The sequence below is a fragment of the Diabrotica virgifera genome, chromosome 4 (genome assembly GCF_917563875.1).
Source record: "Diabrotica virgifera virgifera chromosome 4, PGI_DIABVI_V3a".
Classification (NCBI taxonomy): Eukaryota; Metazoa; Arthropoda; class Insecta; order Coleoptera; family Chrysomelidae; genus Diabrotica; species Diabrotica virgifera.
Window position 1 is genome coordinate 99,542,993 of NC_065446.1, and position 16,191 is coordinate 99,559,183.

General features: G+C 34.6%; 1 protein-coding gene across 2 annotated transcripts in view; it reads right to left on the reverse strand.

The window, feature by feature from the left end:
* The window catches only part of LOC114332288 (protein winged eye), a 251,400-nt gene that overhangs the window by 37,271 nt on the left and 197,938 nt on the right, over positions 1–16,191 (reverse strand). For both annotated transcript variants that reach the window (XM_050649543.1, XM_050649542.1), the window contains exons 14-16: positions 11,549–12,093; positions 2,415–2,594; positions 1,213–1,374 (exon numbers count right to left, since the gene is read on the reverse strand). In XM_050649543.1, coding sequence (XP_050505500.1) covers positions 1,213–1,374; positions 2,415–2,594; positions 11,549–12,093 — 887 coding nt within the window. The remainder of the gene's footprint in view (positions 1–1,212; positions 1,375–2,414; positions 2,595–11,548; positions 12,094–16,191) is intronic.

Here is a 16,191-nt window from a genome sequence, read left to right on the forward strand (position 1 = left end):
GTATAGTCCTGAAAGAATCAGATAGTAAAAAGAGAAAAATCAAAGAAGCGGCTCTAATTATGCTAAATGAAACCAACTGTGTCGCAAATTCCTCGGTAGAATGCAGTAGGATGTGGTTACCAATACTGAAAGAGGAAGTCAATAGAAAGAAAATACCAAGATTAGTAAGTCAATAACATATCGAGTTAGTACATATTTTATATTTTATATTTTAGTATTACTTATATATCTATGTATTATTAATATTATTTATATTTAAAACATATTAAAGTCAGAATTTGGTATTAGTTCTTGAGAGTAAATTGAATGTAAGACCAAATACTTCCGATGTCGGAATAGTATCACGAGGTTTTTTCCTGGTTTTCCCTTGTGATTTACTGTGGAATCTCTAACGCGAGAATTTTACTGTCGTCGTTGCATTTGGTTGTCTTTTTAAAGACAGATCACATGCTATGATTTTTTTGTGACGGATATTCTTGAGTTGGGGTTGATTTCAAGTAATCGAATGAACTATCTTTCAGTAAAGTCGTCCCAGGAACGCAACTCATAAATATTGGCAATATCATTTTAAAGTCTTCTACTTTAAAATGTATAACATATGTCTGAATTGCCAATATAAATGAGTCAGATTATATAAATTATTAGAAGAATTTTTTACTTAGCAACAACATTTTTGTTTATATTTAGTAGTATTTTGTATTTTGACAACGGCACCCGATTTGGGCGTCGAAACGTTAATCAAATTATTTTTTCAATTTAATTGTGGCTTATTTCCCATATAAATAGTTAATAATAAAAATGCCACAAAGAAATAGCTTCAGAACATGTTTATTTATGTTTATCTTTCTTCTTTCCTTATTAAAGAGTGAACTTATGACTGTTATAGTACGTATCCATACGTTGGTGCTCCGTGATCCGTGTAGCATCTCTGCATAGTGGATACGTTGGTGCTCGCCGCTCAGCCTCTTCGATTCAACCGGTTTTCGGTTTATATGTAGGGGAGCGCATGCCGTATCCATTTGAGCAGCTACACGGAGCACGAAGCACCAACGTATGGATACGTACCTTTAGGTTCTATGATATTATAGTAACGCTACCGTTCGTAACACCACAAATTGTAACGAACAATGTAATTCTACTTCAAGAACTTATAGCCTTGCTTTACATATGAAAAAACATGAAATCAGACACTATAAACAAGCGTTAACTTACAGGATACTGAAGATTTTGTGGACATCCAACGGTTTCCTCGGGATGATAAAACCATTTGACCTTAACGATCATCGTTCCACACAGTTCCCACATGGCTTCTATTTTACCAATGTAAGGCCTATCTGGTCGACCAGTTGATAAAAATACTGCCGAATCCCCAACCTGCAGGATATAAAGTTTATCGTTACAAACCTAAACTGTAATTGTGATATCAACCAATCATTACGTTCTAAGGATATGATTGTAAATAAGATTCGATAAATTTCTAGCCTACATTTACAATACAGTAAGATTTACCCAATTTGGAACGAACTGCAAGAGACATCATAGAACTAGATGTAGACCTTGAAGACAATGCGAAAGAAATATGGCTAGCCGCCAACGTTGATAAAACAATAGACGACGCTAACGTTGAGGTAGTAAAATAGCTCACATACCAGGGCGTACAGATAACTGAGGACGGCAACGAGGAGAAAATACGGAAATCGATAATGCTTGCTAACAAATCATACTTCTTTCTGTCGCAGGTATTTGGATCCAAAAACATTCATAGGGAAGTAAAGCTGAAAGTATATAAAACGATCATGAGACCAATAGCAACATATGGCTTGAGAAACATGGATCATGATATTAGAAAAGATAATAAATCAGATCAATACTTTTGAAAGAAAGATATTGAGAAGAATATTGGGACCCATCTGCGACAATGGTATTGTGGAGAATAAGGTTCAACCACGAATTATATCAATATTACAAAGAACCCTCTATAACAAGTTATGCGAAAATACAAATATATCCCTGGCTCCTTATAAGAATTTATAATGACAGAACACCTAGTAGTTGGGACGTTGGCCAGTAAGAAGACAAAGAAAGAGATGGATAGACGAAGTGAGAAGCGATACTAAAGAGATATTAAAGGTAGATAACTAGAGAAGAGCAGCTAGGGACAAAGATACTTGGAGGTGGATGCTGTGGGAGGCCTGAGCCCGACATGGGCTGTAGTGCTATAGGACAGGCAGGGCAGACATGTTATATGGATATGATAGTAAATAAAATTCGAGAAATTTGTAGCATAAATTTGCAATTTGATGAATAAAATTAAAATAGCTAAGGTGGAAACTAACTTTATGAAAGGACATGGTACCTGAAGATGAAGAAAAAGATCCAATGTGTCAGGAAAAATCATTAAACAATGTACTTACCGTAATAATTTCTTTGCCACGCTGGATGGACTTGTAGAAGAACTTTCTGAACCTTCCCTTAACCTTCGACCGTTTGTATTCTTTACCAGCCCATCCCCAAAGCTGCCTCGCGGGTAAAAAGGCACTCATTTTGCTTCTACTTTCGCAGGACTCTTGACGATCCCGCAATTTATTGCTCTTCTGAAATTATCGATTGGAATTATTGCGTTTTTGTAGCAAAAAAATATATAATTTACATAAAAAACAACCAAAACTATTAAAATTAAAATTAAAAATATCACAAGGAAAAATTCCTGTACTGGCTGTATACCATAAATCACAAAAAATAAAAACCTTATTTTGTAAAAGGTTTAAAAACCCTAAAAAGTGGCTGTATTACAAAACGTTTTCGGAATCAATATTCCATCATCAGTGTTATCACCTAAAATAAGTATAACTCTATAAGTAAAACAAACGTGAGGTTAAATTTTGACAAAGGTAAAAAAGTGAATAGATAGTTATACTTACAGGTTTACATGCTTTAAGCCACCAAAATGTATGGGTAAAAACCCTTAAATTGATTTTAAACAGTTGGGGTTACATTATGTTATCAGATTTTGACGGATGTTACAAATATTTTCAGATTAACCCCTGGCATCACATGACATCAACCATATTGGTTGGAAAATTGTAGGTCGAACCTTACATGGCAGAGTTTAGGTGACAACTGATCGGAATGACCCCCGGAAGGATGTCATTACCAGACTGACACCGCACCTTGACAGAATCTAATATGTGTAGTTAATTCAGCCAAAAGAATATAAATTTTATGTTAATATTTAAATAATAACAGTAGTGAAAAATATTTGTTGGGATTAAAAATAATTTACCCAGAAATAAGTGTGATGGATGAAAGTTAAAATTATAGAATCAAACAGAAGTGAATTAATACTTACTTTAGGGTAGGCAATTATCATTACATTAGATGGGAAATTATGTTATTTTGTAAGCTGATGTTATGAGCTTAATATTTGGTGTAATTTATTAATAGAAGGATCCAACAAAATAGATAAAAGATGATATATATTTAGTTTGGCTGAAGAAATATGTACTACTAGATGTGAATATAAATAAGAAAAGTAGTAATGAGGAGACTGAGAAATCCAGAGACCCGACATCAAAGTATCTTAAGATGAAAAATTTAAGCCATGATGGGACAGGAATAAGGTTATTGGTGTGTAAGAATGGAAAAAGAAGTAGTGATGAAAGACAGGATGTAAGCTGATATTGGTGAGTTGGCCTGTTACAGAAAATTAGACTGTGAATGAGGTTTAAATGAGTGTGATAAGTAATAGGTCTTAGTCATAGGTGTGAGTCATAAAATTAAAATGTGTATGAGCAATCGCTAGGCTGTTCAATAAGTTTTGTGGTTCGATAAGACAAACACAATTTTATGGTTTGAAATACACTTTATTATTCAGTATAGTCTCCTTTAACATCAATACACTTGTTCCAACGAGATTTCAATTTATAAATTCCATCCCTGAATTGAGAATCTGGAAGAGCTGCAACATAAGCTTCCAAAGCTATTATGACCTCATCATTTGATGAAAAACCTTTTCACGCACGAGTTTTTTTTTTGTATTGAAACAGATGGAAGTCGCTAGGGGCAAAATCTGATGAATACGGTTGATGCTCCAGCAATTCGAGCTTTAATTCTTGGATTTTTGCCATTTTTACAATGCTTATATGACACGGTGTATTGTCCTGATGAAAAAGGATTTTTCCTTCTGCAAACCGGTTCTTTTTTCACGAATTTTTTCGGTCAACTGCTCTACAAGGTTACAATAATATCCAGAATTTATTGTTTTACCAGTTTGCAAATAATCCACATAAAATATTCCTCTCGCATCCGAAAAAATTTATGCTAACACCTTCTTGGCCAATTTCTGAACACGAACTCGTTTCGGAGTCGAGGAATCAGAAGGAACCTCTTTAACCTCTTTGTGGTTTTGTTCCGTTGTTAGCGAATGCGGCACCCATTGTGAACACAGGTTTCTGATACCCAATACTTCAGTCGAAATATTGCTTACACTGCCCAATGAGATGCCTACGTCTTCTACTAAATATCCTTCAGTCACTTGACGATTTTCCAATATTATATCCTGTATTTTTCTACAATTTCTGGTGTTGTTGCTATTTTTGGACGTCCTTGACGTGGATCGTCTTCACGGCTTGTACGACCACTTTTAAATTCAGCAACCCATCTTTATACTGTACTAAATTTGAAGGCGAAGAGTCCTTTTATACTTTCAACATTAGTTGAACTTATACTTCAAAAGTATACTTCAAAATTGATCCGTCATGGAAACATAAATGAAATATGTGAACTTAAAAATGGATGTTCAAAATATTCCATGTAATATGCTATGTACCATCTGAGCTCTAAATCGACTTGTTCACATGTTGACTGTATGGTGGCAAGTGACGATGATAGCGGGACTCTTGAACGATGACATGACAGAAGTGACAGTTCCACAGGAAGTTGAAAAATTAACCTGTCAGTTGAAGACTCTGGTGTAAAGCTTGTTAAATTAAGAACAGTAACGATAATGACTCCACTGTGATAAATAATATCAATTAAATTAAATAAACTAGATGTTGTAGTTATGAAAATGTATTCACGTATGTTGTCAATGGAGGTGGTAGGCAAACCACATTACACAAAAATTAATCGAAAACTAAAATCAATAATATCAAACCCTTTTGTCAATAGACCCAGGATTTGGAAAAGCAATTTTTTGTTGATTTAAAGTTATCGAATTTATTTAACTTGTTGGTAGTTGTTGGAATTTGTGTAAGTTTAAAAAGGTCACAGTAGGGGTGACTGAAGTGTAAAAATGTCTTAAATAATCTAGGGGGATATATCATTAAAAAACAAGCTCAGACTTAGGCGACTAATTCCTAAGGAACCCGCAGGCTACCCAGAACCCTAAGGGTTTGAAACCAAACTGCCATAAGATGTAGTTGACCGTAGGGGGAGGAGAGGATGGAATATAAGATGTATATGAGAAAATTAATGAAAATGGAACATGGACGGGTAGTCCAGCCTAAGGGTTTGAAACCAAACTGTCATAAGATGTAGTTGACCGTAGGGGGAGAAGATGGAATATAAGATGTATATGAGAAAATTAATGAAAATGGCACATGAACGGGTAGTCCAGAAAGCCACTGCGCATCCGCTAGGAAAAATATTCCTATTCGGATTTTTTGCACAATCTTACTCAAAAAGGACCCCTTTTAACAAATTTGCATGTTGCCAGGACCAAAAGTGGGTCAAAAATTTTTTAAACGTTTTTTTTGTTTTTTCCTAAAATTATTTTTTTTTTGCATGGAACAAAGTTTTTTTTAGGTTTTTTGGATCATTCCAAACAGAAAAGGTCTGTAGTGACATTTCTCTAAGTTGATAGTTTATGACATATAAGCAATTAAAAATTGAAAAATTTCGAAATTGGCCATGTTTAACCCTCAAAAACTATGTGAAAAACTAAAAATTTTAATGTTGCCAAGGTAGGTAGATATTCTTTAAACATCTGTTGATGAAATCCCCAAGAGTTTTTTGCAATACAATATTCAAAACTCCTTTATTTTTTAATTGCTAATCAAGCATGCGCGACACTATTTTCCACCGACAGTATGGTGCAAATGAAAGGAATAAATTCGTTATTTCGTAAACCGGCGACTTAAAGGAAAAATCCCGAAACAGGTCGATTTTTATTTTTAAGTTATGATATTGTGGCATATATGAGGTTTGTTCGTAGTACGATCCAATCGATCAGTAACCGTTGCCAACCATCAGACGCATGCGCAGTTAACAGTTAGCGCTGCGCAGTTAACAGTTCGAGTTCGTAGACTACGAACGCGCTTGCGTCTGACGGTTGGCAACGGTTGCTGATCGTTCTACGAACAAACCTATGGTATACTAGTGACGTCATCCATCTGGGCGTGATGATGGAATCGATGATTTTTTTAAATGAGAATAGGGGTATTGTGCTAGCTAATTTGAACGGTTCTTTAATTCTCTATTCATTAACATAAACATTTATATAATTACTTATACAGGGTGTCCTACTTCCTTTTTTGTCAAATAATTTAATTTAATAAAAATTTTTTGGACACCCTCTATAAATAATTATGTAAATCTTTATATTACTGAATAGAGAATTGAAGAACCTTTCAAATGAGCTAGCACACGACTCCTATTCTCATTTAAAAAAATCATCGATTACGTCATTACGCCCAGATGGATGAAGTCACTAGTATACGATATATGCCACAATATCATAACTTAAAAATAAAAATCGACCTGTTTTGGAATTTTTCCTTAAAGTCGCCGGTTTACGAAATAACGAATTTATTCCTTTTATTTGCACCATACTGTATACACATGCAACGGTGGAAAATAGTGTCGCGCACGCGTGATTAGAAATTAAAAAACAAAGGAGTTTTGAATACTGTATTGCAAAAAACTCTTCGAGATTTCATCAATCGATGTTTAAAGAATATCTATCTACCTACCTTGGCAACATTCAAATTTTAAGTTTTTCACATAGTTTTTGAAGGTTAAAAATGGCCGATTTCGCAATTTTTTCAATTTTTAATCGCTTATATGTCAAAAACCATCAACTTTAGAGAAAAGTGACTAAAGACCTTTTCTGTTTGGAATGATTAAAAAAACCTAAAAAAACTTTGTTCCATGCAAAAAAAATAATTTTAGGAAAAAAACAAAAAAAAACGTTTAAAAATTTTTTGACCCACTTTTGGTCCTGGCAACATGCAAATTTGTTAAAAGGGGTCCTTTTTGAGTAAGATTGTGCAAAAAATCCGAATCGGAATATTTTTCCTAGCGGATGCGCAGTGGCTTTCTGGACTAGGGACCCAAAAAGAAAAATAAGACTTTTTGATTTGGTTTTAGTATAGATGAGTGTTATCAAGTGGTACGTTATAGTAATAGCAGATTGCATAGATGGGGTGAAAATAGTTATATGTAGAATTATGGGGGTGGGTTGTATATAGATGATATTTTGATAATGTGGATGTATGTGGATGATGATATCAGTAATTTATACAGTGCTAGTCAAAAGTCCGTACCCCCCTCTTATCTTTTGAACGGTTATACCTATAATAGTGAAATTTGGAGGGAGGAAATAAACGGACGTAAGCTTCTTAACTAGTCATGACAGGTGACGTTGTGGTGACAGATGACGTTACAGAGCCACTATGACCCATAATTTTAAATGGGACCTTATGGCAAGTGATACCTCGTTTAAAAGGTATTCAAAATATCTATTCAGGCATACTAATTTTTTGGGTTTTAGTTGATTTTGATTTTGGTGAATAAATTAAATAAATATAATATTGTAGTTTCACATTTAATTAATAAAAATTCAAATGTCCGCCTATGGTTTTTTTGTCAAAAAAGTTGACGTTTTTCAATTCTCTAGTAGTTTTTATGTCAACGTCAACCTTTTTGACAAGCAATCATATGCGGAATTTTGAATTTTTATTAATTAAATTCGAAACTACAATTTTATTTTTATTTCATTTATTCATAAAATTTAGCTTAAATTCAAACAAAATTAGTATGATTGAATAGGTATTTTCAATACCTTTCAAACGAGATATCACTTGCCATAAGGTCCCATTTAAAATTATCTGTCACAGTGGCGCTGTAAAGTCATCTGTCATAATTACGTCACCTGTCTTGACCAGTTAAGAAGCTTACGTCCGTTTATTTCCTCCCTCCAAATTTCACTATTATAGGTACAACCATTCAAAAGATACGAGGGGGGGGGTACGGACTTTTGACTAGCACTGTATGTATGTTATTGGATAGATGAAAGTGGTTTGATGGATGAAGATGAAAAGAAGATTATTGTGGATAGTACCAAATCAATTATAAGCGTGAATGCGAGACTGTGAAGGAAGCAGTAAAAGTGGTGGAAAGTAATATTGTAAATATGTTAAGAAAAAAGTTGTCGGTGAAGTGGTTGGAAGTCCCGGTTGAACGAAACATGGCGGTTGACACAGTTCGGACTTTTTTGTTTTTCTTTGATTATTTCTAGGTCCTCGTACAAGTCCAATTTTAAGAAGTCTTTCTGTGGGATGTTGTGAAGTAGAGAGACATCATCTGGGATATTCAAAGTATGATTTTTATGTTTAACATATTGTGAAAAGGTAGAGGTGTTCTCTCTTTTGGTGTGTTCAAGAGAGCGAGAAGCAAGTAATCTACAAGTTCTTCCTATGTACGTAGCATAACAGTCAGAACATTGTAGTTTATAAACACCACTACGATTCATGTAGTTGATACTATCTTTGGAATTTGATAGAGATTGTCCTAAGTCGTTGGATACTTTAAAAGAAATTTGAATGTTATCTACTGATCTTTTGATAATATTTTCAATATCCCCAGATAACCTATCTTGGTGGAAAGGTATAGAAGCATAAGTAGGTTTGGTTGTCAATAAAATAAAATTAGGCTAGTAGGAACGCTCTCTCTTATCGAACCGCAAAACTTATATGTTTCTATTGATAATTTCCTACCTCTACGGTTTCATCTCTTTTTATTTTATAACATATTATGTTTTCCGTCTTTTGCATTATTTTACCGGTTATTAGCGCACGTATCACTGTATAATTAAAAAATATACAGTTGATATGAAACTCTTGATGAATTGAGGGCTGAGAACCATAGGGTTCCAAGCGACAGTTTGTACAAAACAGAAATCTATTGTTCTTTGAATTCTGCATCGAATGGTATTGAAAGTTCTGCCATTTGCCATTCGTTGACAGATAGCGCCACAGTCAACAGTGAAATCTAGTTTCAAGCGTACGAAATGCTTTAAAGTTCGAACCATATTATGGTTCCATGTACTACAGTGAGAGTATTGGTGTAAGCTAAATGTTAGTTTTATCAGTCAAAAATTATCATTTTCTTGTTTTGCAATGTCATCTGTGTTAGAAAATTAATCTTGGGCGGATTATTGTAACTCCGGTTCTGAATATCTCCCAGAAAATCATAAAAATAATTAATTTGAGTAATTTAATCAATTAAAATAATTAATTTGAGTAAATTTCTACTCTCAGTTAATTTTCTTCTTCCTTTGTTTTTAAAAATTCTTCCAATATCATGGTATAGGCTATTATTGTTATCAGTGCTATAGAGGCAATAAAGTCTACAATGATGACATAATATGTCTAATATGACATTTTTAAAACTTCAAATTTATTTAGGGACACAAAGTTCCAAGTACAGCGGTTACAGTGCCCTAGGGTTCCGAGTACAAGTGTAACATTTTGAAAAAAACCATGAAAGTATCCCGCACAAACCTTATAGAAATTAGGTCCCAGTGGATTTAGTTCATACTTTGGGAAAATACCCTTTGAAACATTGTGATGAAAAGTTCTCATGGGCACAACTCGATCGTAAGAAGGATTTTCAAGATATAGAGGCACAAACTCGGAAAATTATAAGATTTACTGGGTATTCCAATTCCCTGAGTTACTGGTTATCTGGCAACATGTAGAAGTTTGGATCAAAGAAAAGTACTAGCAGTCTAGGATTTTTTCCTGGTTATGCAATGGCGACCTTTACTTTGACCTTGACCTTCAACGGACGTCATCTTCTAGAGTTTCGAGGGTTTTCACATGGGTTTTTGGGATCGCTAAACACGAATATGCCATCAGAATTGACCTCAGGAGCACGTGGTGGCCAGGGCCACTAAAAAGGACATCATCTTCTAAAGTTTCGATGGTTCATTTAATTGATGCAAATGAATTACTGGAGGGTTTTTTGAGGTCGCTAAACACGAATATTCCACCAGAACCGACTCCCGGAGCACCTGGTTTCCAAGGTCAATGAAAGGGGCTCCTGGAGATTCGAGGGTCTTCGGTACTACATTAATGCAAACGGATTAGTTATAGGTTTTTGGGGTTGCTGAACACGAATACGTGATCAGCACATACATAGGAGCACCTGGTGCCTAAGACAAGTTATCTTCTCGAGTTTCGGAGGAATCAAATGGATTACTCTTAGGTTTTTGGGGTTGCTGAACATGCACACACTATCAGATCGGACCCACGAATCACATTGTGCCTATGGCACGTAATCTTCTGGAAGTTCGAGGGTTTTTGGCTTTAACTTGATAAAAACGGATTATTCGTGGCTTTTTGGGGTCGCTGAACGCTAATACGTCATCAGATCCGACCCACGGAACACCTGGTGTCTAAGGTTATTCATCTTCTCGGTGTCCCGTGTCCCTTTCATTGACCTTGGAAACCCAGTGCTATGGGAGTTGGTTCTGGTTGCATATTCGTGTTTAGCGACCTCAAAAAAAAACCTCCAATAATTCATTTGCATCAATTAAATGCAAAAACCATCAAAACTCTAGAAGATGACGTCCCTTGCAGTGACCCTGGCCACCACGTCCTCCGGAGGTCAATTCTGATGGCATATTCGTGATTAGCGATCCCAAAGACCCATGAGTAATCTGTTTATATCAATTTAATGCTGAAAACCCTCGAAACTCTAGAAGATGACGTCCGTTGAAGATCAAGGTTAAAGTAAAGGTCGCCATTAGATAGCCAAGAAAAAATCCTAGACTACTAGTACTTTTATTTAATCCAAACTTCTACATGTTTCCAGATAACCAGTAACTCATGGAATTGGAATACCCGGTAAATCATATAATTTTCCGAGTTTGTGCCTCTATATCTTGAAAATCCTCCATACGATCAAGATGTGCCCATGAGAACTTTTTATCAGGATGCTTCAAAGAGTATTTTCCCAAAGTATGAACTAAATCCACTGGGAGCTAATTTCCATAAGGTTTGTGCGGGGTACTTTGCATTTTACACCACAACGACAGCATTGATTTAAGAATCTCTGTATTACCAAAAATCCATAAACAATAATATATAACATATCTGGCAAAGTATAATTTTGTCAGAACCGTTTTATTTGACAGCAAACTTTAAAATTCGTTTCCTGAAAAATTTTGTGAATGTCGCTTAGAACCCTATGGTTTTCAGCCCTTGGAATACTCGTTAAAGAATAGAATAGATTATTATCTAGGGAATTTTTTACAAATATTTACCTTTTTCGAAGACACTTCAACTTCGTTAAAAACTACCACAGCTTTATTAACATCTACAATACTGGTCTGCTTGTCTTCTCCGCCTTCTCTATCTTCTTCTTCTTCCTCCGTAAATACTTCTTCCTTAGCAGCAGGTAATTGCACAAAGGGCATAATACTGTTATCAATAACAACACTATTAGCTACACCTTTCAGTCTTTCCTTGTCGTGATGTTTTTTGTGTTTCCTATGTTTCTTATGATGTTTTCTGTCCTTGCACTTTTTATCGTAGCACTTGTGCTTCTTTCTCTTCTTCTTTTCCGGCATTAACTTATTGAGGAGCTTCTCGCGTTTCTTCTTCTTCAGCAGTTTCTTCTCTAAGTGTTTCTGTTGCTTGAGTTTATTTAACTTATCCATATCGTTATCAATTGGATTTTCAACGTTTGTTTCAATTAAAGGCTCTATTATTGCTTTTGTTTCTTCTTGTACGTTTTCTTTAGACGTCGTGTTCTTTGAAGGCTTCTTTTTTCGTTTAGTAAGGCTCAAGAGGGGGTTCAAATCATATTCTGGAATTAAAAAATATCGTAAATGTATATATCAATCGGGTAAAAGGGTTAAGACATTTTCGATATTTATATGAGTTGCTACCTAATTTTTGACTATTTGCTATTTGACTATTTGATCATCATCATCAGTGCCCTCTTACTCTTCAACTACTAGGAGATATTCATAGAAAGTGGAGAGACATACGCGTGGTCTTCATATTAAAACCAGATAGGATGAACTACACCCTACCAAAGGCTTGGCCAATTAGCTTAACATAATTTCTCTTGAAAACGATGGAAAGGTTATGTGAGAGGTACATAAAGGATGAAGTTCATCCACATGACCATGCATGTACTTCGGGAAGATCTACCGACTCTGCACTGCATCAAGTAGTCGGAAGAATCGAAAGATCGCTGGATAATAAAGAATCCACCCTAGGCATACTCATAGACTTTGAGGTAGGTCATAAAACCACATTTTCGACCATCACCCAACAGCTCAATGTCAGGAATGTCCCCTGGTTGTGAGCGAATGGATATTCAGTATGCTAAATAACTATTTTTAATGGGAAATAAGCCACAATTTTCCTAAAAATTTATTTTATTAACATTTCGACGTCCAAATCGGATGCCGTTGTCAAAATACAAAAAATATTAATAAATTAAACAAAAATGTTGTTGCTTAGTAAAAAATTCTTCTAATAATTTATTTAATCTGACTCATTTGTATCGGCAATTTAGACATATATTATACATTTTACAAGTAGAAGACTTTAAAATGATATTACCAATATTTATGAGTTGCATTCCTGGGACGACTTTACTGAAAGATAGTTCATTCGATTACATGATATCAACCCCAACTCAAGAATTGCGTCTTGTCTCAATTACGTCTCAGGAACGCAACTAATAAATATTGGCAATATCATATTAAAGTCTTCTACTTTAAAATGTATAATATATGTCTGAATTGCCGATACAAATGAGTCAGATTAAATAAATTATTAGAAGAATTGTTTACTAAGCAACAACATTTTTGTTTAATTTATTAATATTTTTTTGTATTTTGACAACGGCATCCGATTTGGACGTCGAAACGTTATTAAAATAATTTTTTAGGAAAATTGTGGATTATTTCCCATTAAAAATAGTTATTTACAAAAATGCCACAAAAAAATAGCTTCAGAACAACATTCAGAATGCTCGCCAATAGAGCAATAAGCATAATAATGTAGAAGACGTTTCGGTTAGGGTCATGGTTACGAGGGGATGTCCACAGGTAGGGATGCTATCACCACTCCTCTGGAACAACCCTGGTTGACGAACTCAGCAGCAGCCGGTTCTACACAATAATGCAGACAACATTGCTGTCCTGCAAAGCTGCAAGTTGGAGAACAACGCTATGTGAGAAATTACAAGTTGCCCTCGGACTAATAGAAACATGTATAAGATGTAACGAACACTCACTATCTAAAAAACCTAAGATGACACGAGATGGTCCTCTTCAGCAGAAAAAGGATCATGGGCTTAATACCCCTAGAATTAGAAACTGCAGTCTAAACTTTTCTAAAGAGTTGAAATACCTTGGTATTACCCTTGACAGAAAGTTAACATGGAAGTCCCACTTAGATGGCAGAACTAAAGGAGCATATTGTCTATGAGCAGTGTTGACGAACGGTCAGATGCACCTGGTGCCATCCTGAGGTGACTTAAAGCATACAATGGAAATAAAGGCAAATGTATTACTGACCAACTAGCTAGGAAGATGGCAGGTCTAAAACTCTTAGGACCTGGTGATCTTTTTGACAAATGAAACTTCCACACGCAAGCCGTATAAAGATGGGAAGAAGGGCAAGGATGTGTAGTCCAGAGAAATAAGGTTTTTATCGGGACACTTGAGCAGCCAGGTTGCAAATTAATTTTTTGGGTACTGTATACCTAATACATTATAAATACAAAAATGCCCGTCACAGTTCAGACGAGAATTTTAGTTATTAACAAATTAGGTTCAAAAATGGCAGTTTTTTCGTTTAAATCGCTACAGGTAAAATAGAGCCATTAAATATCTTATTTTTAGTATCCTTCTTTTAGTAGATGAGCAAAGGTTTAAAATGGCAGTTTTTGAATTTTGGACCGATCATTTGTTTCGAAAATAAAAAATTTGCTATAACTGTTGCGAAAATGACCTTAAGACGTTCATATTGCACGAAAAGTTGAGACAACCAGTACATATAATGCCCAAAAAATTTCAAGACGATTCGTCGATTAGTTTAAATTGTATTCAATTTGTATATCCCAAAGAGCTTTTTTTGCAGTGCTATTGTTCAGAACATAATGATACAGCAATTCTGTCGAAATCGCATGAACAAAGAACACTTATATTTTCAGAGTGTTTAAAAAAATCAATAGTAAGTTATTTTTATCATTCCGAAAACATTTTACTAAAGTAGAGTCATTTTTGGCTTAAAAACAATTTGAATAGCTTTGTTAATATTGACTGTAGAGTAAATCTACTTTGGCATTTCAAAAGCTGGTATTTTTACACGAACTTTCAAAACTTTCGTTTCAAAAACGAAAACACTTTTCGTCTAGTTTAACTGCGCTCAAAGTTAGCCACTTTTATTATTTAATTCACAGTTACTTCTGTATACATAAAATTCTCCTGTAAGAGTGTTAGTTATCATACTCCTCCGAAACGGCTGGACCGATTTTTATGAAATTTTACACGTATATCCTGTAGGACTAGAATAGGTTCTAATCTATTTTCATACCCATAAATTATAAGGGGGGTTGCCCCCTGACATTTTTTTTTATTTTTTTGGACAAAAAATTGTCTCCCTTAATTTTATATGGTGCAGAATTAAAAAATACATACAACCCTTAATTTTCACTCTTCTATCACCACCCCCTAAAAATCCCTAAAATTCGTGTAAAAATATCAGCTTTTCAAATCTCAAAGTATTTTTAGTCTACAGTCAATATTAACAAAGTTATTCAAATTGTTTATAAGCCAAAAATGAGCCTTCTTTAGTAAAATGTTTTCGGTATGATAAAAATGACTTTATTGAGTTTTTTTAAATACGTTGAAAATATAACTATTTTTCTTTCATGCGGTTTCCAAAGAATTGCTATATCATTATTATTTTCTGAACAATAACATTGCAAAAAAAAATCTTTGGGATAAACAAATTGAATAAAATTTAAACTAACTGACTAATCGTCTTAAAATTTTTTGTGCATTATATGGACTGTTTTACTCAACTTTTCTGTAGTCAAAAGTATTAAGGTCATTTTCGCAAAAGTTATAGCAAATTTTTTATTTTCGAAATTTTAGTTTTATTTTGAAATTTTCGAAGCAACAAATGATTGGACCAAAATTCAAAAACTTCCATTTTAAACCTTTGCTCATCTACTAAAAGAAGGATACTATAAATAAGATATTTAATTGCCTTATTTTTACCTGTAGCGATATAAACGAAAAAACTGCCATTTTTGACCCTTATTTGTTAATAACTAAAATTCTCGTCCGAACTGTGACGGACATTTTTGTATTTATAATGTAATAGGTATATAATACCCAAAAAACCCATTTGCAACCTGGCTGCTCACGTGTCCCGAACATGGTATATTTTTGCCTTATTTCCCTGGCGTAGTGATCGCCATATAGTGGCCAGGGTATCATTAAGGAACCTTGAAAAGTCAGCATCAAAGAAGTACTTGGGAATGACAACAAAAAACCTACACTTAACCTGCCCACATAAGAGAGATGTCGCCTGGTGACTTGTCCACCTTCTTGAAAATTACAAGATGAGCAATAAGCTAAGGAGGACAGCACTCTGGTAAGATGCACAATGGGTCAATTGTGGCCTAAGTGCTGTGGGACTTGACTCGCCCTCTCTACTCTACAGAACAGATACATCCTATATGTCTACTTCTTTGGCAATGGGACCAAGATTTAAGATTTGAATAAAGATTATTCTTAGATGATGCAATTGATTGCAAACCAGAATGTTGTTATGCCCTGCTAAAAATAATGAAATCAAGTGGCTTTTGGTCAAAAAAAGACTGAGCATCACTGTCCTATAATAACAATACAAGTTGAGTTACTTGATTTCTTTC